At 39.8% G+C, this 24,821-nt stretch overlaps 1 protein-coding gene across 4 annotated transcripts in view; it reads right to left on the bottom strand.

Annotated features, from left to right (window-relative positions):
* GRM1 (glutamate metabotropic receptor 1) overlaps positions 1-24,821 on the bottom strand; it is a 295,440-nt gene that overhangs the window by 74,397 nt on the left and 196,222 nt on the right. For all 4 annotated transcript variants that reach the window (XM_030556515.1, XM_030556517.1, XM_030556518.1 and 1 more), the window contains exon 5: positions 4,467-4,713. In XM_030556515.1, the coding sequence (XP_030412375.1) occupies positions 4,467-4,713 (247 nt within the window). The remainder of the gene's footprint in view (positions 1-4,466; positions 4,714-24,821) is intronic.

Genomic DNA, 24,821 nt, shown 5'->3' with positions numbered 1-24,821 from the left:
TCATTATTAGAAATGGCCCAAAGTATTTTATTAAACAATTTAAAAAATATATTCAGAGTAAGGCAGAAAATATGTCTAGGAAAATTTCAGACAAGTGGATAAAGTTGGATGGAGTTATAAGAAAATAGAAAGCGTTAGGCAACCTTAACTATGGATGATGCAATCCTCTCCGTCTACAGTTACAATCAGTGATGGCTTACAAGCATCAATAGTTAAATGATTTTGTAAATAAAATACAATATAAACGTTAGTGTTCAAGATAGAAATCTTGTTCTTTTTGGTCTTGTAGGGGTTTATTTATTTATTTACACAACAACACTGCAAACTAAGGCCTGGTCTACACTACACGTTTATACCGAATTTAGCAGCGTTAAACCGAATTAATCTTGAACCCATCCACACAACGAAGCCCTTTATTTTGATATAAAGGGCTCTTAATACCAGTATCTGTTCTCCTCCCCGAGGGGAATAGCGCTGAAATCGGTATTGCCATGTTGGAGTAGGGTTAGTGTGGCCGCAATTCGATGGTATTGACCCCGGGCGCTAACCCACGGTGCACCATTGTGACCGCTCTGGACAGCAATCTGAACTCAGATGCACTGGCCAGGTAGACAGGAAAAGCCCCGTGAACTTTTGAATTTCATTTCCTGTTTGCCCAGCGTGGAGCTCTGATCAGCATGGACTGTACGGGAGATAACTGGATCTGATCGCTTTATGGGGAGACAAATCTGTTCTATCAGAGCTCCGTTACAGAAGACGAAATGCCAAAGCATTTGAAAAAATCTCCAGGCTATGATAGACAAAGGCGACAGCAGAGACTCAACACAGTGCTGCATCACAAGCGTAACGGAAAGCCAAAGAATCAAATGGACACTCATGGAGGGAGGGAGGGGGGACTGAGGACTCCAGTTATCCCACAGTCCCCGCAGTCTCCAAAAAGCATTTGCATTCTTGGCTGAGCTCCCAATGCCTGAAGGGTCAAAAACATTGTCCCGGGTGGTTCATGGTATATGTCGTCAATTTACCCCCCATGAAAGAAAAGGGAAAAAAATTGTTTCTCGCCTCTTTTCAATGTCACTGTATATCTACTGCATGCTGCTGGTAGATGCGGTGCTGCGGTGCCGAACAGCATTATCCCTGCCCCTTCTTTTCCTGATGGCAGACGGTACAAAAGGCTTGAAAACCGTCCTCATCATCCCGTGAGTGCTCCTGGCTGGCCTCGGTGAGGTCGGCCGGGGGCACCTGGGCAAAAATGGGAATGACTCCCGGTCATTCCCTTCTTTAAGCTTTGTCTCCTGGAGAGGCAGATGGTGCAATAGGCTTGGTAACCGTCCTTATCATAGCAGCTGGAGGCTGAGCTCCTCTTCCCTGCCTCTTTCATGTCTAAATGAAGATTCTGTACTGCCTGGATGATCATAGCAGCGGGAGGCTGCGCTTCTCTCCCCCCAACCCTTTAATGAGTAATGGAGATTCTGTCCTGCCTGGAAAATCATAGCAGCTGGAGGCTGCCTCCCCATCATTTTATCTCACTAAAAAGTCAGTGTTTCTTATTCCTGCATTCTTTATTACTTCATCACAGAAATGAGGGGACACTGCCATGGTAGCCCAGGACGGCTGGGGGAGGAGGGAAGCAATGGGTGGGGTTGTTGCAGGGTCACCCCTAGAATAGCATGCAGCTCATCATATCTGCGAGATGTCTGGGGCTCTGACCCGGAGCGGCTGTGCTCTCTGGTTCTCTAGTAGACTTGCCCCATATTCTAGGCAGGACTGACTCTATTTTTAGACAAAACATAAAGAAGGGAATGACCTGGGGAGTCATTCCCATTTTTGTCCATGTGCCCTTGGCCGACCTCAGCGAGGCTAGCCAGGATCACCCATGACAGCAGCAGACGGTGCAATAGGGCTGGTAACCGTCATCACCAATTTCCAAAGCAGCAGACAGTGCAATAGAGCTGGTAACCATCTCTGCTACCTTGCAAAGGCAAATGAATGCTGCTGTGTAGCACAGCAGTACCGCGTCTGTCAGCAGTATCCAGTACACATACGGTGACAGTGACAAAAGGCTAAACGGGCTCCATGGTTTCCATGTTATGGCATCTGCCAGGACAATCCAGGGAAAAAGGGCGCTAAATGATCGTCTGCAGTTGCTTTCACAGAGGAAGGATTGAGTGACGACATTTACCCAGAATCACCCACAACACTGTTTTTGCCCCATCATGCATTGGGATCTCAACCCAGAATTTCAATGGCCGGGGGAGACTGCGGGAACTATGGGATAGCTACCCACAGTGCAACGCTCTGGAAATTGACACTAACCTCGGCACATGGACGCACACCGCCGAATTAATGTGCTTAGTGTGGCCGCGTGCACTCGACTTTATACAATCTGTTTTAAAAAAACAGTTTCTATAAAATCGGAATAATCTCATAGTGTAGACGTACCCTAAAGCTGAAAAGCCTTTTACTTGAATGACCAGAAATGCACTGACAGCTCACTTGATTTTGGTGGGCCGCTCGCAAGTTGTGGGTTTTACAGCTTAAGATGTTACTTTGAGTTCAGTTGATAATGTGCTGGGAAATTCAGCCACTGAATATTTGCTAACATAATAGTAAATATTGTTTGTTTTCTCTTGTTATATAAATAAATAACATTATTAAACTTTAAAACGTTACTCCAACGCAGTCTGAGAATGGTTCCCATATATGCGGAAATATTAAAATCTCATTTTTCCCCAGGGACACAGTCTCCTCATCTATCCCTGTAAACAAAAGGTCACAGAAAAGGCAATCTGTTCTGTTCCAGTGCTCTTTGCTTTATTTAATTGACAAAGTGTTGAATACAGAATGGAGCTTTATATTTCATTAAGGTATGGAGACATGTTGGCATTGATGAAATGCTACTGTACATTCATCTACACAAGTCAAGGACCTTTCCTCTGTACTGTAGAAACACTGGGACATATTTTCGAAGTCAAGGATGCACCACTGAAAGTGCAAATTTGCATAGGCCTAAATTCCTGGATGTATCCAAATGTCTGATACTTTTTATTTATTGATCTAAATTGCCTATCCTGTGAGCAATATATACTGGTACACGTATGAAATATATGGAAAACTAAGGATAAAATCCAAAAAGATTCTTGTCCATGCTCATCAACCCAACCGTTAAAATATAAGTTAGCAGCAAAAGAAAACCCACTCTGATCCAATCCATCCAAATTCTAAACCTCTCCTACGAACAGAAACTGGGGGGAGGGGTAGGAGAGGAATGGGGGAGGAAGGGGAAGAAGTGGGAGATGAACCTTGCAATAGATCAAGGGGTGACAGGAATGTGTTCCAGAGTCCAGAACCACTCGTGGAAATATCCTGTCATAAACCCTCTCCTTTTTAAACTGAGGGCTGTAAACTGTAGCCCCACTGCTGCAGCAGCATTGTGTGAGGAGAGAGGTGGTCTCTCTGGTAACCAGATCCCAAACAATGTAAGGACTAGCAGATCTAAATGAACACCAGAAACTAACTGGTAGCCAATATGAACTACAGAGAACAGGTGTAGTATGTTCCAGTATGAAGAATTACAGCATAGACTGACAGCTGCATTATGCATCAATTTAAGTTTCTAAATGGTCTTAAGGTGTAGCTGTATTTGTCCAGGTATGTTGACTGTAAGTATGTAAGGCAATTACTGGCCCCTAACTCTTAAAATCTGGCCTAGTCTACAGGTCTTTTTGGCTGAAGAAATCCAGACAAAATGCACAGCATAGGGCTGATGAATGAGGTGATGGGGTGGGCTGGAGTGGGAACTAACTGACCAAGAGCACAAAGAATAAAAGGTGAAAAATAAAATTTCAGTTTTAATAACCTAAGGTGTTAATAAGAGAAGCAAGAACTAAAGACATTTTATGATGACATTGGCTCTTGCAGACATTCTCTGAAGCTATCTGCCAAACTGTGAAGTCTCATTTATTCAGGGCACTCTCTTTGTGCAATGCCATTGATCAGACATTCACAGAACGTCGTCTCCTCCCACTCACATCAGTGTAACAACTGTGTTACTCTACTGACCTAAATGAAGTAGCTTTTGATAGACACTGGTGTGAGTGAGGGGAGACTCAGGCTCAAACTCACCGAGCTGAAACACTTTAGTACAAGTCATGCAACTGGATCATCTTATAATTACTCAGAAAAGCTTTGAGGCTGAAACCCCAATGGTAACTCAAACTCAGAAGTTCTGTAAGATAGGTGGCCTCCTCTCTCCAGAAACACTAGAAAGGGTTACACACCCTATTGTAACTCCAGTCCCATTACAAGCTGTAGCCATCAATAGGTCATCCAGTATCTGTCACCCATTGACAAGGCTAAGTTCACCCATATACCCCAATTTCTGACAGTTTCTGCATGCTTTAGTTTTTCTAGCTGTAGTAACACAATTCTTTGCTTTAATTCACTGACATGAATTAGCTCCTTACCTTCCAGGGGCATCTCCCTTCTCATCAAACCAAATTTCCTCTCCTGAAACGCCAATGAACGAAGACTTTATGAGGAATTCCAAGAGTTTGCTACCATCGATGGGCGTCATGGCATCACACAGCCCAACATGTCCTGGGCAAAGGGAATGATGCATATTTTGCAGGCCATGTGCCATAGCATAGATAGCATTGATGACAAATCCCATTTTACTGTCCTGGACATAGTTTTCTTCTAAACTCTCATTGCCTACAACAATAAGAAAAAAAAAACGTTACCATAAGACAGAAATTAAATAATTGCAGGTACTCATGGAATAAAGAGGGAGATTTACATGATTTTTCAAAACGTTAGCTAGCTGATTTCTCTTAAATACTTTTGAAGCATAAACAATAAAACTGGTTTGGAATTTCCCAACAATTTTTTTTTGTTTGAAAATGTGAATTTGTCAAGACTGTTTGCAAGAAAGGGCTGTTTTCAACAAATCTCCTGATTTGACAATTAAAAAAAAAATTTTTTTGGAAACTACTGAAACTTTGAGAGGAAAAATGTATTTATTGATTAGAAACAACTTTGTTTTGAAATTTTAATTTATATTTTAAAAAAGTTAAAAATAAAAATGTTTTGAAATTATTGAAACTAAATGTTTCAATTGATCTCATCCAATTTTTTTCTGGATTATTTGTTTGTGAAAATTTTAGATTTTTGACTTTTCGTCCTGTTTTGGGACAGGAAAAAATTTCAAAAAAAAATTCAAACTCATGCAGAAAGCTCTGTTCAAATAAACAAATCTAAATCAGCAGAATCTTAAAAAGATACTGAAAAGAACTCCCATACTCACTGCAGAAAAATTGATAAACTATTGTTTATAGTAATACAACACTTTAAAACACTAGTCCACGTGTGCCATGTTGGATTGCTGTGGACAATGAATAGAAGGTCTTGATACCCAAAGATTTTTTATGTGAGTGAAGTGTAAAAGGTGCTGGATTAACAGGCATTGAAGTCTTTCTCCACAGAACAGACACAACATAGCAGTGAAAGTTTTGCCCACATGTGACCTTCAGATCTGAACCACTGACTTTCAGGACGCTGTCAAGGAAGGTCCTGATCCTGGTGGTGTTTCATGGGATGCAAACACCAATCCAATAGGAAGTAGACTATTGCCACTATTTTCTGTCATGAACTACTGAAAAGCTATCAGCCAAAACTGAAAGCCTCCATATCTTATTCCCACTCTCCTGAGTCATACTGACCCACCCTACCCAATGTCTAATCTCTGCCATCCAATTTCTTTTTGTCCATGGAAGTTCTTTGGTTCCATTAGGAAAAAAAGATGTGAGAGCTACCATGTGTTAACTGATGTGTTAAAATTCTAGTGTGAATGAGGGAGTTGTAATGTATGTTAGCATGTCAAGTAAAGCCATCGGAAGGGAGCTATCTGACCTGTAACATGTTTAAAGTACACCTTTTTTCCTAGTGTAGGCATTGTCCTATCTTCAAAGCGGACAATGAAGCAGCATGTGGCCTTGGCTACACTGCGCTTTACAGCGCTGCAACTTTCTCACTCAGAGGTGTGAAAAAAACACCACCCTGAGCGCAGCAAGTTACAGCGCTGCAAAGCGCCAGTGTAAACAGTGCCCCAGCGCTGGGAGCGCGGCTCCCAGCGCTGCAAGCTAATCCCCATGAGGAGGTGGAGTACGTGCAACGCTGGGAGAGCTCTCTCCCAGCGCTGGCGCTGTGACCACACTCACACTTCAAAGTGCTGCCGCGGCAGCACTTTGAAGTTTCGAGTGTAGCCAAGCCCCTTGAGGAAGGTGCTCTGATAAGGCAGGCATTTCCCCCACTTACCTCCCTCACCATCACAGCTCAGACATGTTACCTGGTGACATGTCAGAATGATATTTCAAAAACAGAAATACCTGGGTTCCCTTGGGCATGGGCCCCCATTAGTGAAAGGGTCCCATTTATATTGGTAAGAGTGTCTAGTTTCAATAGCTATTCTGCAGTATTCTGATTCCCAAGTACAAGAATGAGCCATGTAATAATTGGTTGGTATGGCAAAGAAAATAGTGTTGTAAAGGTCACAAAGTGCTGGAAGCAAGTCATGTGTTTCTCATGCTGCAGTGGATTTCACCATTATTACGAGCACCAACCGCCTGCAGCTGCAGCCAGGGCTATATTTCAGAGATGCAACATTTCTTCTAGTTTCCACATCGCAGCAGCGACACAGTTTCCATTCAAACAGCACATGGCCAACACAGTCATGTCACCAGAAACATAGTGAGAATAGAAACGTTACAAGTAAGCACATAGAAAATCTACATATCTTATACCCTGTGAAGTTATAATATATATTTCAGGTCAGCGCAGATACATTAGAACATGTACCGCATGCAAGAAGTATCACATGATCTAGAAAATTATCTCATCCAACTTCAGTGAGGGATTTGATTATATTTCTACCCAGCAGGCAACAATATCGATTGTATTTAAATGTGCCTTGTCTGTGGATTAGCACATTGGAACAGAAGCACCATACAAATGCCACTTACTTTACCTTCCTTTTCTATTAGTGCAAGGTGAGTATTGCCTTCATCCGTCTTTGTAAGAAAGCTTTAAGGGAGTGAGGCTCTGCACTGCAGTTCACTGAGACCCAGTTTAGAGCTTTCAAGTAGCTCTCAGAGTGGAGATGCAGACAGGAGAGCAAAATGGCCCAGGGAATGTCAGAGTAGAGCTTCAAGCCTGCTTAGCTGCATAGTGGTTTCTGCCCTAATGTGGCATCAGCCTGAGCTTCCTCTCTTCATCAGTAAAACAATAGCTCCCAACATTTCAAGTGGCTAAAGCGGGATACATAATGCCTGTCAAATTTGCTCCATCCATGCCTCCTTAGATAGACACAGAGGGATAGCTGGTCCAAACTTGAGTTGCTCTATTACCCTGTGCACCAGGTTTCAATGCCACTTCATTTGGGGAGTGGGGCTCACAAATGGGGGACCTGAGACAAACTGCCCTGCAACCTGGAGAAGTGGTTTAGGAGAGTGAAAGCAGGATAGTCTCGTGAAACTGAAGGAGAAGAGAAATAATTTAACAAATTTTTTGCTATCCCTGCTCTAGAAGACTGCTTCTTGCAGGAGCCAATGTCAAAATCTATGTGTTTCAAATTTTCTGAGATAAAGTATTGGTCAGGATGATAGAGGAAGACACATGAGACAACTTGCAAATATTTTAAAAGAGTCTTTTAAAAAGACTTTTAATATGGAAATGTATGTGCTCAATTTTCTCATGACTTTCAGAGTTAAATCTCATTGGTAAATAGCATTAACTGTAACATTGGAGAGAATGAGGACTGCTTGTTTGTTTTTGACTAACAAAAGCATCAAAATAAGTTTTGCACTGGTGCTCTGCTGGGAGCTTTAACTCTGGGGAATCTATTGCCTTCCCTGGTTTTAATTTATGGAAATAATTGTATTTCAACTAGAAATATCTGAAGACCTAGTATTATAATTAATAATCCACTTATCAGTCTTTTGGACAAAAGGGGATATCTCCCAAAAACCTACTTGATTTCTGTGTGAAGCCACCTGTCCATCTAATTCTATTTCTTCATTATAAGTTCATGTACATTACGCATTTGAGTTTGTGAAAAATCTGTGGCACAGACAACTACTCACAGAAAATGTTATTGCTAACAAATTGAGGACAAGCAATTTTGTTCATCTCTTTGTGCTAGAGATAAAACTCAGATGTTAATTTATCCTCTTTTAAATCTTTAGAGAGCAGCTTTTTAATCACAGTGCTTTCATGAAAGAGATAAAACATTCTATTCGTGATTTTTAAAAGTTGTAAGGTTGTCATTTTTACCTGCACCTGTATATCAACATTTAATAAGCAGAGACACCTCTCAGAAAAACTAGTGATCATTTTATTGTGTGACATGTGGGCTTCACCTTCCCCCCTCACCCTGTGACAAAAGATCATTAGTGCACACTAGCTAATTTGTAAAAGCAGCAAAGAATCCTGTGGCACTTTATAGCTAATTTGAGCACCTGAAAGTGTCTGAATCAACATTAAAATAAAAGGTGTTTTTGTTATTTTTTTAGAAGCTTTAGCTTTCACCTTTGTAAGTAAAGAATTGTGATTTAGCTTCTGGTAAACCATGTGAGTACTGGATTAATTGAAAACACTTTAATTAGGTCATTATCTTTAGAATGACCTTGAAGGATTAAAGTGTCCTAAAATTTCTTCTTTATGCTATTTCTAGTAGCGTTGATCTTCTTTTAAGTTGTTTCAGTGCTGTTTTGAGTGGGTTTTTTTTAATCACAGTCCTGGTTTTATTTGTTGCTTTTGCCAATCCTTTTTCTTCAAGATAAAAAAAATGTTCTGTTTGCACACAATGGGCATAGGAACCACTATGCATATAATAGAATTTATATAGTAGAGGAGGAAGAGAGAGGCCACTTAATTTAGGGCCTGATCCAACTTCCTTAAAGTCACTGGGAATCTTTCTTTTGACTTCAATGTTTGCTAATCAGGCCCATAGGATCTTCTATCAGTTGCTTGCACAGCACTTTACAGACAAGGATGAATTTAGTCTAACAATAGATGAGGTAGATAAGAAAGTAGCTTTATCCTGGAGCATATTGGACACCATGCAAATCATGTTTGCTATCAACTCGAATTACTAAGAAACTATACTCCTATTAAAATTAAAATTAAAATTATGACTAGAAGGGAATTATGGTCAAACACCTAAGGTAAAGATAGCAAAAGCCCAATCAACAAACAATAGGAATTTAGGGCATGAATAATTATTTGTTTGCAGTCCTCAATGACGATTCACAGGAGGAAAGAATTTGGGAGGAAGAGAAGGGGGTTGTGTAAATCTTCCAACTGGGTCTCTGCTTAATACATACCCAAGTGAAATTATCAGCAAATAATTCTGACCACCACATTCATTTAATAAAAATCACAATCTGTTCATAGACCACTTATGATCTGGAAAAGAAGTCAAGATGTATTGAATAAACTGCTACAAATTATTTGCCCAGCTGTAGTCATTAGTTCAAACGTTTATTAGTGTCCAAAAACCATTACCATCTGCTGGCTGTTCAGTGAGACACAAAGCACCTTGGTGATTTTGGGCCAATTAGCAGAGATTACAAAAACTTCTATCGCAGTTAGCACCTTTGCTAACAGTATCAGCAGAGGCACTGGGACCTGGATGGGCCATGGAAATGATGCCTCTTCTACTACCCAGTCTGCAGCCCTTCCAAGATTGAAATGCCTTGTGCATGGACAACATAGGAATTTAACAATCAGAACTGGGGCTGTCAAGTGATTAAAAAAAATGAATCGTGATTAATCGTGCTGTTAAATAATAGAAGAATACCATTTATTTAAATATTTTGGATGTTTTCTACATTTAAAAATATATTGATTTCAGTTACAACCCAGAATACAAAGCAGTGGTGGGCAACCTGCAGCCCGCGTGCCACACGTGGCTTGTCAGGGTAATCTGCTGGCAGGCTGCGAGACAGTTTGTTTACACTGACCATCCACAGGCATGGCTGCCCGCAGCTCCCAGTGGCTGCTGTTTGCTGTTCCTAGCCATTAGGAGCTACGGAAAGTGGTGGCCAGCACACCCCTGTGGCTCGTGGCCTGCCAGTGGATTACCCTGATGGGCCACGTGTGGCCCTCAGGCTGCAGGTTGCCTACCACTGATACGAAATGTACACTTTATATTTATTTTTTATTACAAATATTTGCACTGTAAAAACACAAAATAGTATTTTTCCATTTCCCCTCATACAAGTACTATAGTGCAATCTCTTTATCGTGAAAGTTGAACTTACAAATTATGTACAAAATGTACAAATTTATGTACAAAAAAAACCTGAATTCAAAAATAAAACTATGTAAAACTTTAGAGCCTACAAGTCCACTCAATCCTACTTCTTGTTCAGCCAATTTCTCAGACAAACAAGTTTGTTTACATTTACAGGTGACAATGCTGCCCACTTCTTGTTTACAATGTCACCTGAAAGTGAGAACGGGCATTAGTATGGCAGTGTTGTAGCTGGCATCACAAGATATTTATGTGCCAGATGCCTAAAGATTCATATGTCCCTTCATGCTTCAAACACCATTCCAGAGTATGTGTGTCCATGCTGATGACAGATTCAGCTTGATAACAATCCAAAGCAGTGCAGATCGATACCTGTTTGTTTTCATCATCTGAGTCAGATGCTACCAGCAGAAGGTTGATTTTCTTTTTCAGTGGTTGATCTTTTAAGACTTCTCATTCTCCACACCTCATCCCTCTCAGATTCTGGAAGGCACTTTGATTCTTAAACCTTGGGTCAAGTGTTGTGGTTATCTTTAGAAATCTCACATAGGTACCTTCTTTGCATTTGTCAAATCTGCAGTGAAAACGTTCTTAACATGAACTTGTGCTGGGCCATCATCTGAGACCGCTATAACATGAAATCTATAGCAGAATGTGGGTAAAACAGAGCAGGAGACATACATTTCTTCTCCAAGGATTTGAGTCACAAATTTAATTCATGCATAATTTTTTTAAACGAGCATCATCAGCATGGAAGCATGTCCTCTTGAATGGTAACTGAAGCATGAAGGACATATGAATGTTTAGCATATCTGGCACATAAATACCTTGCAATGCTGGCTACAAAAGTGCCATGTAAACACCTGTTCTCACTTTCAGGTGACATTGTAAATAAAAAGCCAACAGCATTATCTCCCATAAATGTAAACAAACTTGTTTGTCTTTGTGATTGGCTGAACAAGAAGTAGGACTGAGTGGACTTGTAGGCTCTAAAGTTTTACATTGTTTTGTTTTGGAGAGCAGACATGTAACAAAAAATCTACATTTGTAAGTTGCACTTTAACAATAAAGAGATTGCACTACAGTACTTGTATTACGTGAACTGAAAAATATTACAGGTATTTCTTTTGTTTTTTATTTTGACAGTGCAAATATTTTTAATAAAAATAATAATATAAAGTGAGCTCTGTGTTGTAATTGAAATCAATATATTTGAAAATGTAGAAAAACATTCAAAATATTTAATAAATTTCAATTGGGATTCTATTGTTTAACAGTGTGATTAAAACTGTGATTAATCGTGATTTTTTTAATTCTGATTAATTTTTTTCAGTTTATTGCATGAGTTAACCATGATTAAGTGACAGTCCTAATCAGAATCCATTTCAGCTACTTAAGTGAGGATGTCTGAGATTAGGCTATGTACAAATGAGCTATTAAAAAATGGAACTATTTTGGAAGCACAGTTAAGGGCTAGATCCTTGTATGGTGTGCAGTGAGACAACAAGGAGTCTTCCATGCTGGGCTGGCCTATGCAAGGACCTTCCAGCTCCTGTGCTGGCAAGGTTCTGGGACAGCTCCCTCCTAATTCCTCTAGAGGAGTATGAAGCAGCATAGGGACGGGGATGAAGGGGAGCCAAGGCTCTGTTATCTACCCCCTCTTCCCACCATGTACCAAACAGTGCAGTACTCCATGAAGCGGTGGAGCAATGTGCACGCTTCCCCATCTAGTGGAGAGCTCTGGGAGGCAGACTCCTCATGTTCTCTCCTGGACAGTCCAACACTGCACTGCCATTACTACACTGGTTTGTGCAAGTACTATCCAGCTAGCTCCTCTTGAGTATCTGATACACAGAGTGATGTGCTGGCTACATAATGTATCTGAAAATAATGGGAAGTAACAACATACAAATATCTTAAGGTTTCACACCATAGGCCTTGCTGAAGTCCTAGGAATAGCAAACAGTGTGAACCAAAGGCTGTGAGCCAGAGTAGGCCTCATCTTGGCAAAATAACACCACATTAGGTATTAGCCAGTACCAAAGTAAACACATAACTGACTGGAAAAGATGGTACAAAAACACACACAGGTCTCTCAGGCAATTGTGTAAACACACCAATCCCTCAGGTAAGGATGGGATGACAGGAGAAGGATGTTTTGTTTGAACGAACAGGTACAAGGATAAGGGTTGTAACTAACAATGTCTGGAATGTAATATGTAACTTGTTTGTACTGATGCGTAAAAGGAAAAGTCATAGGAGGGGCAACTTTGCTCTCCTATGTGGTAACGTACCAGTAGCTCTTATGGGGTGCTAATACAGTGCTATGTCAGCAATAAACCTGACTGAGCAACTTTGCCACAAAACCGAGCCTGTAGGCTGTCTTTATGGTTAAGATTGAGGTCTGGTGAATTGATAAGCGGAATTCTCTGCTAGCGCAGCTGACATCCAGAAACAGCAGCACTTAGGAGCCTTAACACTGCAGCAGCAACAACGCTCTGCAGCACTAACCCCGCACATCACAGAGGATCTGATATAAATGGATAGTAAATTAATCTCACATTGTGGCAACAATATGATCAGAAAAAAATGACTGGCAGAAAGTCTCGCTAAAATATTTTTTCTTTCTCTACCCTTTCTTTTAGCCAATCCTCTAGAAAGTCACCCTGACCACAATTTTCAAACCTGGTGCCTAATCTTAGACCCCTTAAATCATTATTTAGGCATCTAAATAAAAAGTTGCTCAATTATGAAAGGTACAGATACCTGAATCCTCCATTGATTTAATGAGATTTCTGCATATTCTGCACCTTTGAAAAAGATGCAAGCCTCTTATTTGGATGCCTAAATATGGATTTAGCATCTTATCTTTAGGCATGTAGATCAGAAAAGGTTGGCCACCCTACATTTCTCTTTTAGTTGCTAGTTCCTTAAAACTCTTTCCTTTCTGTGTACTCATTAACAAAACTGTCGAAAGCTTATGCCCAAATAAATCTGTTAGTCTTTAAGGTGCCTCTGGACTCCTTGTTGTTTTTGTGGATACAGACTAACACAGCTATCCCATGATACTCATTAACAGTTAATCCTAAAAGTAACCAAGTCCTTCTAATATGTTTTACATGTATCACCACTTCTTCCCCTCTTACACTATTAAATATATTCATCTGTTCCTGGATGTATCCCAATTTTATATAATGTAAGATACACATACACACACATGAAGTGCACACTAGTATAAAGTACATTTACCTACCTATATCTATATATGTGTGTGTGTGTATAGATAGAGATATACATGCACACACCTATGCAAGTGTGCATTTCTTGTATTAAAGTATCCTAGTACCTATAGAATTCATATTGCAATGACAGCGGGAATCCTTTAAAATAATTAATATTTTATTGATCTGTTTTAGCTAGTATAAGATATATAGATATGAAACAGGGATAAATCTATGAACAGGCCAATAATATATTAATGTTATAGGTTTTCCATTGTCATTGCAATGAGTACTATAGATACTAAGTTATTTTAGTGTGATTAATACAAGAAATGCATATCAGTGTAGAGAAAGTACATTATTCTCTACAACAAATGCTCATCATATCAAATTTCTTTTTTAAAGTCTTAAGTGCATCCAATTCATTACTAACAATAACAATAAAGCCTCAATTAGATCTTCATTTCCAAAGTGTACTGAGAGGTAGTCATTACTCTGAGGCAATTATGTCCATCTCCCAAATACAGTCAGACTATTGCAGAAGGATGAGACTGTGGTGACAATAGGTTCTTCTCTGTGAAAACCACTAATTGTCTATCTCGTCCAGCCTGCAGTTGTATGCTCAACTACCAAATCTTTTTCTGTTCTTAATATTTTGGTTCTCCAAGTTACTGCTTGTTCTGTTAGATGGAAGAGCCAACTCTAGCTGTAACTACCCGAATATGAAAGGAAAGGGAAGGATTGCCATTTAGTGATTAGAGCAGGGGATTGGGAGCCCGGGCTGGTAGGCTCTCTTGCTGATAGCCACTGACTGTCTCTGTGACTTTGGAGTCTCCATAGCTCAGTTTAGCATCTGTGAAATAAGAAAAATATTGATCTACCTTGCCAGGCTGTTGTGAAGTTTTACTAATAAATATATAAACTGCTATCAAACCCTTAGATGAAATGTACTCTAAGTCCAAAATATTACTGACAATAAATATTTAGTATTAGCTTGGGCTCTGATCCCAGACAGGAGTCCTTCTTATTGTCCTTGTAGTCGTCTAGCAACAAGAATAGTCCCTTGATGTAATAGTTTACCCCTCTGCTTCCTACTTTGATGTCACTTCCTGGGCAGCAGGTAAGCAGGTTGAGGAGAAAACTGACCATGCTGAGAGACTGAGGTGAGTTCATGTGATTAGTAAAAGATGTCAGAGAATGAGGGAAGATGGGTTATTTAGCTACTATCTAAAAAAAACTATACTACAGATAAAACAGTCCAGTCATTGGTATTACATGTTTATTATCTTTTTGATTGGTTGAAACACCCTTACCTGTCAAAGCTGTAAAAGGGTCAGTTATTTAAAAAAATAGTATATTTTCTTTAGCCCTGCAGGAGGCCTTCTGCATGGCATATCACCAACCTAAAAAAATAATACAACACTGTCCAGAGTTCATCAAAGAGGTCTGTCCTTTGGCACAGCTTTCTTCTGGGTGACAAAATTTTACAATCTGCAGACTCTGCCCTGAGTTTTGAAACATACTAAACTTCTGAAATCTTGTAGTGCTTGTGAAACTATAAATGAAGTTAGGAAGGCTGCAGACTTCATTTGCATGTTGTCTGGAAACGAAACCTCTCTCTTACTTTCATTTCCATATTCCAAATTGTTCTTATTTTCCCAAGCTGATAGACTCTCTTATATTAATGCAATTATGTTAGCTCTATTTCCCCCTTAAAAGTTATGGCAGAATTATAGTAACCAGTAGTAATACTCCTATCAACACTGATGGCGGGTGCCTAAATCAGATTTCTGTATTTAACTACCTTGGGGACTGGTTAGCTGCAAATGAAGAAAATTGATTTAGGACTACAAGTAAAGCTGCTGAGCATGGGGAAAGTCTGGCACAAGACAAGTGGAGTGATTTATGACAGCTGGATGCCTAAACTAGATAAACGGCACCTATGCAAAACCATGCTAAGACCAGCAATTCTAGAAGGATCAGAGATATGGGCAACCAAAGAGAGGCACAAGAAAAGGCTTGATGCCATTGAAATAAGATGCTTGAGGACAATGAGGGGTGACATTGCTAGATCACATGTAGAATGAGGTCATCAGGAGTGAGACCTATGTCTGTGGTTTAGAGAGAAGCTGCAGAAAGGAGGCTGAGATGGCATGGGCATGTACAAAGGGTAGATGAAGTGAATCCTGTTAGGGAGGCATTTGAGACTAGAGTTTATGGGTTGAAATCAAGAGGATGCCCAAGAAAACAATGGATTAGATGGTGTAAAGGAAGATGGAATGGATGAGGAGTGAGCCTGGAAAAGACTGATCCAGCAACCCAATCTCAGTTAGCTGGGAAAGGGGAAGAAGTAGTAGTAGTAGTAGTGATGCTTTTGATATTTTCTATTCTAAGTATGAAGAAATATTAGGTACTCTCAGATAACTGTATAGTACCTATTGGAAAATGTTGCCATTTAACCACAATTATAATAATGCCTTTCTTTTAAAACTAAGTTTCAAAGAAAACAGGAAGCAATTCAAATGCAGGTCTTTCAATTAAACCTCCTCAAATAGAAGTTACCTATGATATTTATATGTGCTAGAGTATATATTATTTTTACTAGCAAAGTTGAATGAATACCTAATAGCTCTTCTAATTCCTGGATTCAGTTGCTTGAATTTAGAGGGTTTTTGACTTTTTAACTACACTTCCTCTCTCCTCTTCCTCCTCCTCAATGATAAATTCAGTGTTTAAAGCATACCAGAGTATAACTCTGACTCTTACCAAAAATATGTACTTAACCTTCAGGAAATACCATATTTGCTTCATCTGTATACATTTGCAACAGATGACTGATGCCTAAAAGTAATGAGCTTGATATCCATTTTAAACAAACTTAAACAGCTGGGCACCAAAAGTGTCCTAAAAAATCCTTGGTAGGTTGTTTCAGGATCTCCACATTATGCTTTAGTTATCAAAGGGAGGAAAAACAGATATAAGTGCAAGCAGGGTTCTCTCTCACTGGGCCACAGAAGCAGTGAAAAAAATATATTTAAATGTAGTCTCTCAATCCCCCATATCACATTATGTAAGCATTGATTTGAAGTCTGTAACACTGGAAATGGGACTTTCAGAAAAACATCCAAAGAGGAATTAATTCGGGAAAGACATGCTCTAATTCAATCTTGATTTAAAAATTTCCAGTGATGGAGCACATTATGGATTTAAGAGCTTAGTGGCAAAGGTTCTGCAAAATTAGACTTGCATATACAGTACAACAGTGCCACAAGTAAAGCTGAAACATCCATGAGGGGAATGGGTGTCAGAGGTTGCTGACTCACTAATTAATCAGATGCAGTGAGACTGTGCCCTGGGCCTCTGCAGGAAGGCACAATGATCCTTTCCTTGATGCCTCCACCTATGAAAATGCCATGCACCACTGCAATCCTCCCAGGGTGCTATTCACTACAAATCGAGTTGATATGTGGCTATGGTCCTGCCCCTCCTCACTGAACTGGCCAGCATGGCTGATTAGGGCTCAGAAAGGGGAGTGTAATGCACCATCCAGGGACTGGCTCCTCCATGTCAGGGAGCTCCAGGAAGGATTATGTCTCCTCCAGCACAATCCTCTCCCAAGCCACGTTTAGGGAGGTGCAGCTCCATGTCACCTCATTACAGGGCCATATGTAAGTTATGAAAATTGGCCCTACACATTTATAATTCCTTCCAGTGTGATTTCATTGAAATGGTGAGTGTACTGCTGTTTATTTCTATGCATATGGTATAGGTATGTGTGTTGATATGGTTTAATGCATATAATATGTGTTTGTTTGACATGCCTCCCAAAAAGCAGTCAAATTTAAATTCTTCTGCAGGCCCTTGGTCTTACAGATCCACAATTATATGTTTTACAAGGCTAGAAGGAAGATTACTCATAACTTCAAAAGTGTCTAGCATCAGAATGAAGCAATCATGATAAAATAACAGCAATACATTAAAAAAACAACAGAAACATAAGTATTGGTAGAAATATTACACCTATAGTGTGTATTTTGGCAGAGAAAAGACCAAACAAAGACATGCTATTTTTTGTGAAGTATGAATACAGGCACCACTGATATAGTCTCAAAGAATGATAGATGTGACAAATGTGAGTCACAGAACACCAAACACCTGTACAACATTCCAGAACAAATTTGGCAAGGGTAGGAGGTGATTTCTTAACTTTTAAGGCCTACTGATTACCCAGTTCTGGCTGACTATTCTAATTAGTATACTTTGAGATTAACTGATCAGAAAACAACAGAAGAGAGATGGTCATTATTTGGAGAAAATCAATTTCTATGTCCTGGCATCTGAGACAAACTTATAAATAACAGTCCACCATAAGCTAGTAGCATGTTCCAGCAGTTTGCAAAGAAATGTTAGTTTATATATATTTGCCAACATTTTCACAGTTGTACCCATGAGTGATTAGTACCATTGTAAATGCAACTGTAGTAATGCACAAACCAATTGTGTTTGCTGAAAACCTGGGACAAATAATTTTAGACCACACTATTCTATATAAACTAGCTGAGGAAGCTGTATATAGATAGTTAAGAATCTGCTTCAAAAGGCAGTGGATAATCAGTAAGATCCATATTTGATCCTGCTGGCCTATTGAAACACAGAGGATGAAATATTGTGATTACCCATTGGAAAATGGATGGGATTGTTTAAGAAGCTAATACCAAATGCCCATGGCTTGCTACCTCAGGTCAAATATCCAGTTGTAATTAATGGATATATTCAAATCAAATGGCAGAAACAAAATCAGAAAGCAGAAAAAATCCACTACCAACTCTAATCTTGGGGTATCCATCAAAATGCCAAAAGTTTATGGATAAAAATTTCTTACTGCAATTTAAGCAAGTGGGAAAGCTAAGACTAGCTAATAAATATTAGATGATGTGTAATCTAGAAACAGGTGGCAGAGAAGACAAACCAAACTGATTCCAGTCCCTTCTTCAGAGACAAATAAAAATTATTAACACTAGAATGGGACAAATAATTGACTATTTTTTCTTATAAATTGCTCTGTGTGCAAAACAGTCTACAAAGATTGGAAGTGAGCTATTCATTATTTGAAATTATTACTTAATTTTTTCAGCAAATAATTCTTGATCTTCAGATCATAACTAATCAGTACATATTTGAATTTGAAATGTGCAATTCATCCTCTGTTCAGCAATATCATGTCATCTGATGTTTTCTCTGTTCCCTACCTGGATAACTTTTAAACCTAATCAGCAAGAACATACATTTTGAAATTGGAATGTAATATTTGAAATCCACATTATGACGACATTCTGGGGTGCAATTTGAACCAGTGAGGAGTTGTGTCATTTTATTACAATAGTTTGTAGGGTGTGACTACATGGGAGCATTCAGTCACAGTTATTATTTAATTTTCTGATTTAAAATTCACTTTTGACAAAAATTTGGCTAGTTGAGCTTCACAATCACTTTTCAGAAGTATTGGTGTAAGTGAAGCAATTTTACTAGAAGATTCACAAAAAATGAACACAAATGCGGTTGTTGATGGCTATAGTCAGCACAAGCCACACCACGCTATAGAACCACCATCACTTCAGCCTCAGTTTCCCCTGTGACTCTCCAATTAACTCTCATTCCATGTGTTGCAGTTCATGTTTCCCTTTCTTGGGGCTCTTTATTAGACATAAATGTATTCAATTTTTCACCCATACAGCAGGATTACCCATGTCCTTTTAGTCTTTCCAAGACACCCTTGTATCTTGGTTTCCCCAGTTCATTTGGCATCTTACCCATAGCTACTCCTGGTGTGAGGGCTTCGTATGGTAACAGACCTCCATATGGAGACTCTCTGGACTATCGTGCTTTTCCTGTGCCTCTCACAAGTCCCCCATTGGTTTTACTCCACCAGACACTTTACGGGATTCTGCCCTACTCCCTCTGGGCAGGGGGTCCCATTGGCTCCACTCCAGAGCCTGGCCATTGTGGTGAGACCTACACCAGCTCTTTCCCATCTCCATCCTTGACTGGGAAACAGACCCGACTTTGTATTTCTTGCCTTGCTCGTACAATCAGTACATGGCTCTTTGTCCTGAACCCCATTCCCAGCTTGATCCTGTGATCCTTCCAGGGTACTAAAGGACTCAGAACAACTGTTCTTAAAGGGACCAACCCTTGGATACAAGGCTGGCAGACCATGGACCCTTAAAGGGGACAGATTGCCTTGTTAACTGCATAAACCTAGTTAAAGTGAAATAATTTAAAAATAAAATAAATGCCTGCCAATTTTTACACTATCTGCCCAGCTTTAATTATGACTATACATTAGTAACAAATTATCCTATATACCAGATACAGACAGAAGTGTTACTACAAAACACAGTGATAATATACAAATTAACCAGAAACAGACTGAATTAGAACTGATTAAACTAATGTCATGCTTTTCACATTACATTTGAGGCTTTATTTGAAGGGGGAGAGGACTCAGAGTTCTGTAACCATACTGTAGCTTTCAAAATGTAAGGCAACATTTTCAAACTTGAGTGACTAAATTAGGAACCCAAATCCATATTTAGGTAGCTAATTAAGTGGCTTGATTAATAAGTAAACTGTTGCAGATCCCACTGACCTCAGTGGGAGTTCTGGGAGATTCAGCAACTCTGAAAATCAGGCCACTTTTATTTAGGTCCCTAAACATGGATTTAGGAACCTAATTTTAGACATTCATGTTGGAAAATGTTGGTGTCAGTATCAATGGTAATGAAGGTTACACAGTGATTGTGCAATATGAGATTGCTGGGTTGAACACACAAGTCAAAAATGGTCTGGTTGTGTTATATTTTAAATACTTAACAAAATGCAATACATCAGATGCTTAATGAAGGTCATCACAGCAGTGGGAAATAGAATAGAAAGAGAACAGTAAAATAAGTTATTTTATTAGCCGAGCCTCTCTGGAGATCTGTGTTTCAATCTTGCTTCTGGATCCTGAGTGCAAGGAATTAAATAGTCTTATCTCAATCCATTGGTTTATATCACAAAACATTTGAATATTAGTTCATAATTATCAATATGTGGTCAGGCAATCCCAAGGCCTAAAGAAGAAAGTGATGGAAGCCTCATTTAAAGATTGGACAAAGCAGAGAACAATCTGATATCGGCAAGGGAAGGACTCAATTGCCTAACTGGTCTTTTTCCACAGTAGATTTCTTTGAATCTGTAAAAGCCTGAAGAACAGTCAGGAATGAAATACAATTACATTTAATATAGGCTAATATTGGTTTAATTACATTATAAATCATAAGACCAAGAAAAGATACATAATTACCTTCACTACAGTTTGTTTCCCATTGCCACTATTACTATTATTCTCTCCATTTAACAGTCATTTAAAAAATGAAACCTCCTTCTCCTCACCTGTTCCCTCGATATTTAAAAGATATCCAACTTAAAAAAAAATCTTCTGTTAATTACCCTCAGCCTGCTGAGTAATATATATTCTATCCACAAGCAGAAACACCTTCATCTCTGCAGAATATCCTTACGTAAGCTCTTTCTGCTTGAATGGATTGCTGGAAATTAGCAAATCAAGTATTCAGCTCTCTGAAGTGTTATTAAGTATGTAGAGTTCCTCAGATATCACTAACATTTACTTCCCAAAGTCTAAGAAACATTTATATTGTAGTGCCTCACTCCCACCACAAAGGAAAAACTATATTATAGCATTTGTTCCACCTTATTTCACAGATGATAATTCTACAGCAGGTGAAACCTTAGGTCTGGAATAACTAGGCTGAGAGGAGTCACAGCTCTAGAACCTAGGGCTGCCAGTCCCTGAGGGTCTGCTGCATCCATACTGTCACCCAACAGCTCTGGCAGATCACTGATCTATGAGCTGTGAGCCTTGTAAGGCCAAGCAGCACAGGCTGGGCTGCCCACAGAGGGCCTGATTGGCTGTGCTCCTGGGTCCCTGAGAGATCCAAAAGCGCTACTTAGGCAATGGAGAGGGCACCAAGATGTTGTCTGTGCAATTAGGCGGATCCCCAGGTGGTTGCTATGATAGACCCTCCTCTGCTGCTTTCGTTCCTGACTTCTGACCCCAGCTCTGCCCATTGGCTCTAGCCCTATACACTAGGGCTGCGTGTGGCTTTACCCACTTGGCCTATCTATCCATGCCCTGCCTGTAACGCAGACCTCCTGAAACCACAGGTTTGCTTCCTGGCAGAGTTGATTTTGCCCTTTGTCTTTATGAGATTGATCAACTACCAGGGATCGATGGCACAGGCTAGTAGAGTTACCAGGCAGCTGGTATTGGAGACACCCTTCACCTGCAAGGGTGTAGGGGCAGCTGGAGCTGCTTCAGCACTGAGTGGGCAAGATGGCCAGTTGGAAACCACTGCCTGAGCAGTCTGACCCAGAAAATATCATGCTGGAGGGAATGGCTAGAGCCACTTCAAATCTAAGAGGGTAAGCTGACCACGTGGAGGCACCACCCACCCTCATAGCCATTTTTTGACAGAGCTAGATGTAGCCCACAATTTAATAGATCTGCTACATGACATCCAGCCCTGCTCCCCTTCCCCTTCCTCTGTGCCCCACATCCAGCCCTGCTTCCCTCTCCCTCCTGCTCTACCTAAAATCCTTATCCCTCACCATTCACTCAAGGCTTCTGCCAGTCCCTGGTGTTGAGAGGAGCCTGCTGCAGGTTCTGGCCAGAGAACCCACTGGGCAGAACAGGACAAGGATTCTCCCTCTCCCCACCTTATCCCTCCCTGCTGGCTCCAAGCTTCCCAAATGTCCCTGGCACCAACAGGAACTGCCACAGCAGCTAGAGGTGCTAATGGCTTGAAAGTATCTGAAAGTATCTGAATACTTCGGGGTGGATTCTCTCTTCCACTGTGGTCCCCATATGGTGCTACAGCATGTAAACATGCTGTGAAAACCTCTTACCTGGCTACGGGAGTGCAGAAACTGTGTAGTACAGCCTTACTCCCTTTCACAAGTCCTGGTGTAGGGTGTGTGCTGAGGTGTGCTGAGGTGGTCCTTGTTCAGTAAACCCTTCTGATACATATTATGTGCATAAAGGGCTCTCTGTTCTGAAGCTAGATTTGGTCTTTCTTGTTGTTGTTGTGGTAGCAACTTACAGACATCCTTTGCTCCTAGATTGAAGGTCTTGAACTTGAAACTGGCAATCTCAGTATCAGATTAGAGAAGAGGCAAATAAAAAGGGGAAAACACAATCCAATGGAAGAAAAACTCACTAAGTAAGAGTCTGAGTAAAGGCACTTGTATCAGCCTTCTCTCCAGATCAGTGACCTGGATGATTTCACCTGGTTCCTTACTGATTTAGTGAAAAGGGATATAACTAGGCTGACTACTCTGTTGCATGGCCTGCCGAAATCAATACATTTTATTTGTGTGCACTTCTTTTCTCAGTCACTGGATTTATAGGATTTCAAAGCATTCTCTGAATTCAAACTGAGGTATGGTCATGTATAGGCCTACTGAATGTCAGAGCATAGATTATGGCTCTGGTGGTTCAATTCTGTAACTGGGAAGGCTGAATGTGGTGGAGCTACCCAGATAGGGCACGTTATTTTAGTTCATATATTGATATTTTAAGTGTTAAAACCCATCATGGAAGTTATAAATGCAAAAATTGACCCTGAACCCAGCTATACTACTTGCTGTTCCATTATATAATATTAACATATCTGCATGTCTATGCTGCTTACAAATGTAATAGCTGCATATGCTTTATTTGATGAGTGTTTTATTTATCAATGGAATATCTTGTGCGTCTTAAAATTTATTTTGTGAGATTGTATCTTTGAGGTCCAACAAGAAATTATTTTGGCACATATGAGTTGCCAGAAATTTGCAGCTGCTTTCTTCCAGATCCAGAAACGCTTAATAAAAGACCGACAGCTGAGACTGTTATCTGGCAATCAATGGCTTCTTCCACTAGTTACATTTATGATTTATCATAGATAAACACTTGATTAAATCTCTGTCTTTTTTTAAAATCTAAAGATATCCTGCAGCTTTACTGGCAATAAAACAAGACGACAACTGTCCTGTCTCACCACCAAACCTTTGATTAAATAAAGTTACCATCTAGCTATCTTTGGGAAGAAAGTAGCCATAACCAACTGTCAAACTGAGTTGGAGAACTTTTGGAAACACTGGTTTCACACAATAATTAACAAGTAATTCTTTTACAAGTATGTTATTTTACCACTGCTAGTCATGCTACAAATACTGTGCCACTGTTTCCTTGTGCTCTCCTGTCTTGTCTTTATCCATCTGTTGTCTTTTGTCTTATACTTCGACTGTAAGATCTTTGGGGCAGAGACTTTTTGTTCTGTGCTAGCACAATGGGGGCCTGGTCCATGACTGAGATGCCTAGACACTATGATAATACAAATAATGAATAATAATTTAGTCAGTGAAGTCTTGGTTATTTAAAGTTAAAGGCTTCTCAGATAATGCATACCTTAGTTAAAAGCTGTAAATGACAAAGTGTGTCTTTAACAAGTTTTACCCTATATGCATAGAAATAATAGAGCCAATAAATTGCAAACTTTGCTGACACTTTGAAATTCATTTCAGTAACACAGCGTAGCGCTAACAGAAAGCTGGATATATACAGTGAAATGATAGTTGAAGGAAACCCTACATATAAAATAAGATTAGCAATATTGCACAAAACTAAGATAAGAGAAAGAAGCTTGGATTCATGTGAAAGGATTTTTCAATTATAAAATATGTCATTATTTTAACATTTGATTAAACTGTGTTTGTATTTACTTATTCTATTAAACAAGGGGCAAGGATTCGTAGGTAGCCATGGAAATGTTTTAGAAATGACAAGATCAATCTCAGCAGTTCAAATGCAGGTCAGACCTGGAGTTGAAAGTCTAAAAGTCATTACCATACAATGAGAGACAAGGTTTTATTTGACCAACTTCTGTTGGTAAGAGAGACAAGCTGCCCAGGCACACAAAGGGAAAGGTACTCCCAGCATCTCAGCAAATGGAAGATGGAACAGATTGTTTAACATAAGTAGTTAGCACATATTGTAAGAATTCATTCAAAGGTAGAGTGGCCCATTAACATATCAGCAGTCATACGGCAAAAAGAGGGGGTTAGTGGGTTACAGATTATTGTAATAAGCCATAAATCCTCTGTCTCTGTTCACTCCATGATTTTTAGTGACTAGCAGAGTAATGAAGGTAAGCTCCCAGGCTTGTCTTTTGAAAGTGTTG

This window comes from Gopherus evgoodei, chromosome 3 (assembly GCF_007399415.2).
Source record: "Gopherus evgoodei ecotype Sinaloan lineage chromosome 3, rGopEvg1_v1.p, whole genome shotgun sequence".
Lineage (NCBI taxonomy): Eukaryota > Metazoa > Chordata > Testudines > Testudinidae > Gopherus > Gopherus evgoodei.
This window is presented reverse-complemented; position numbering and strand designations above follow the sequence as displayed.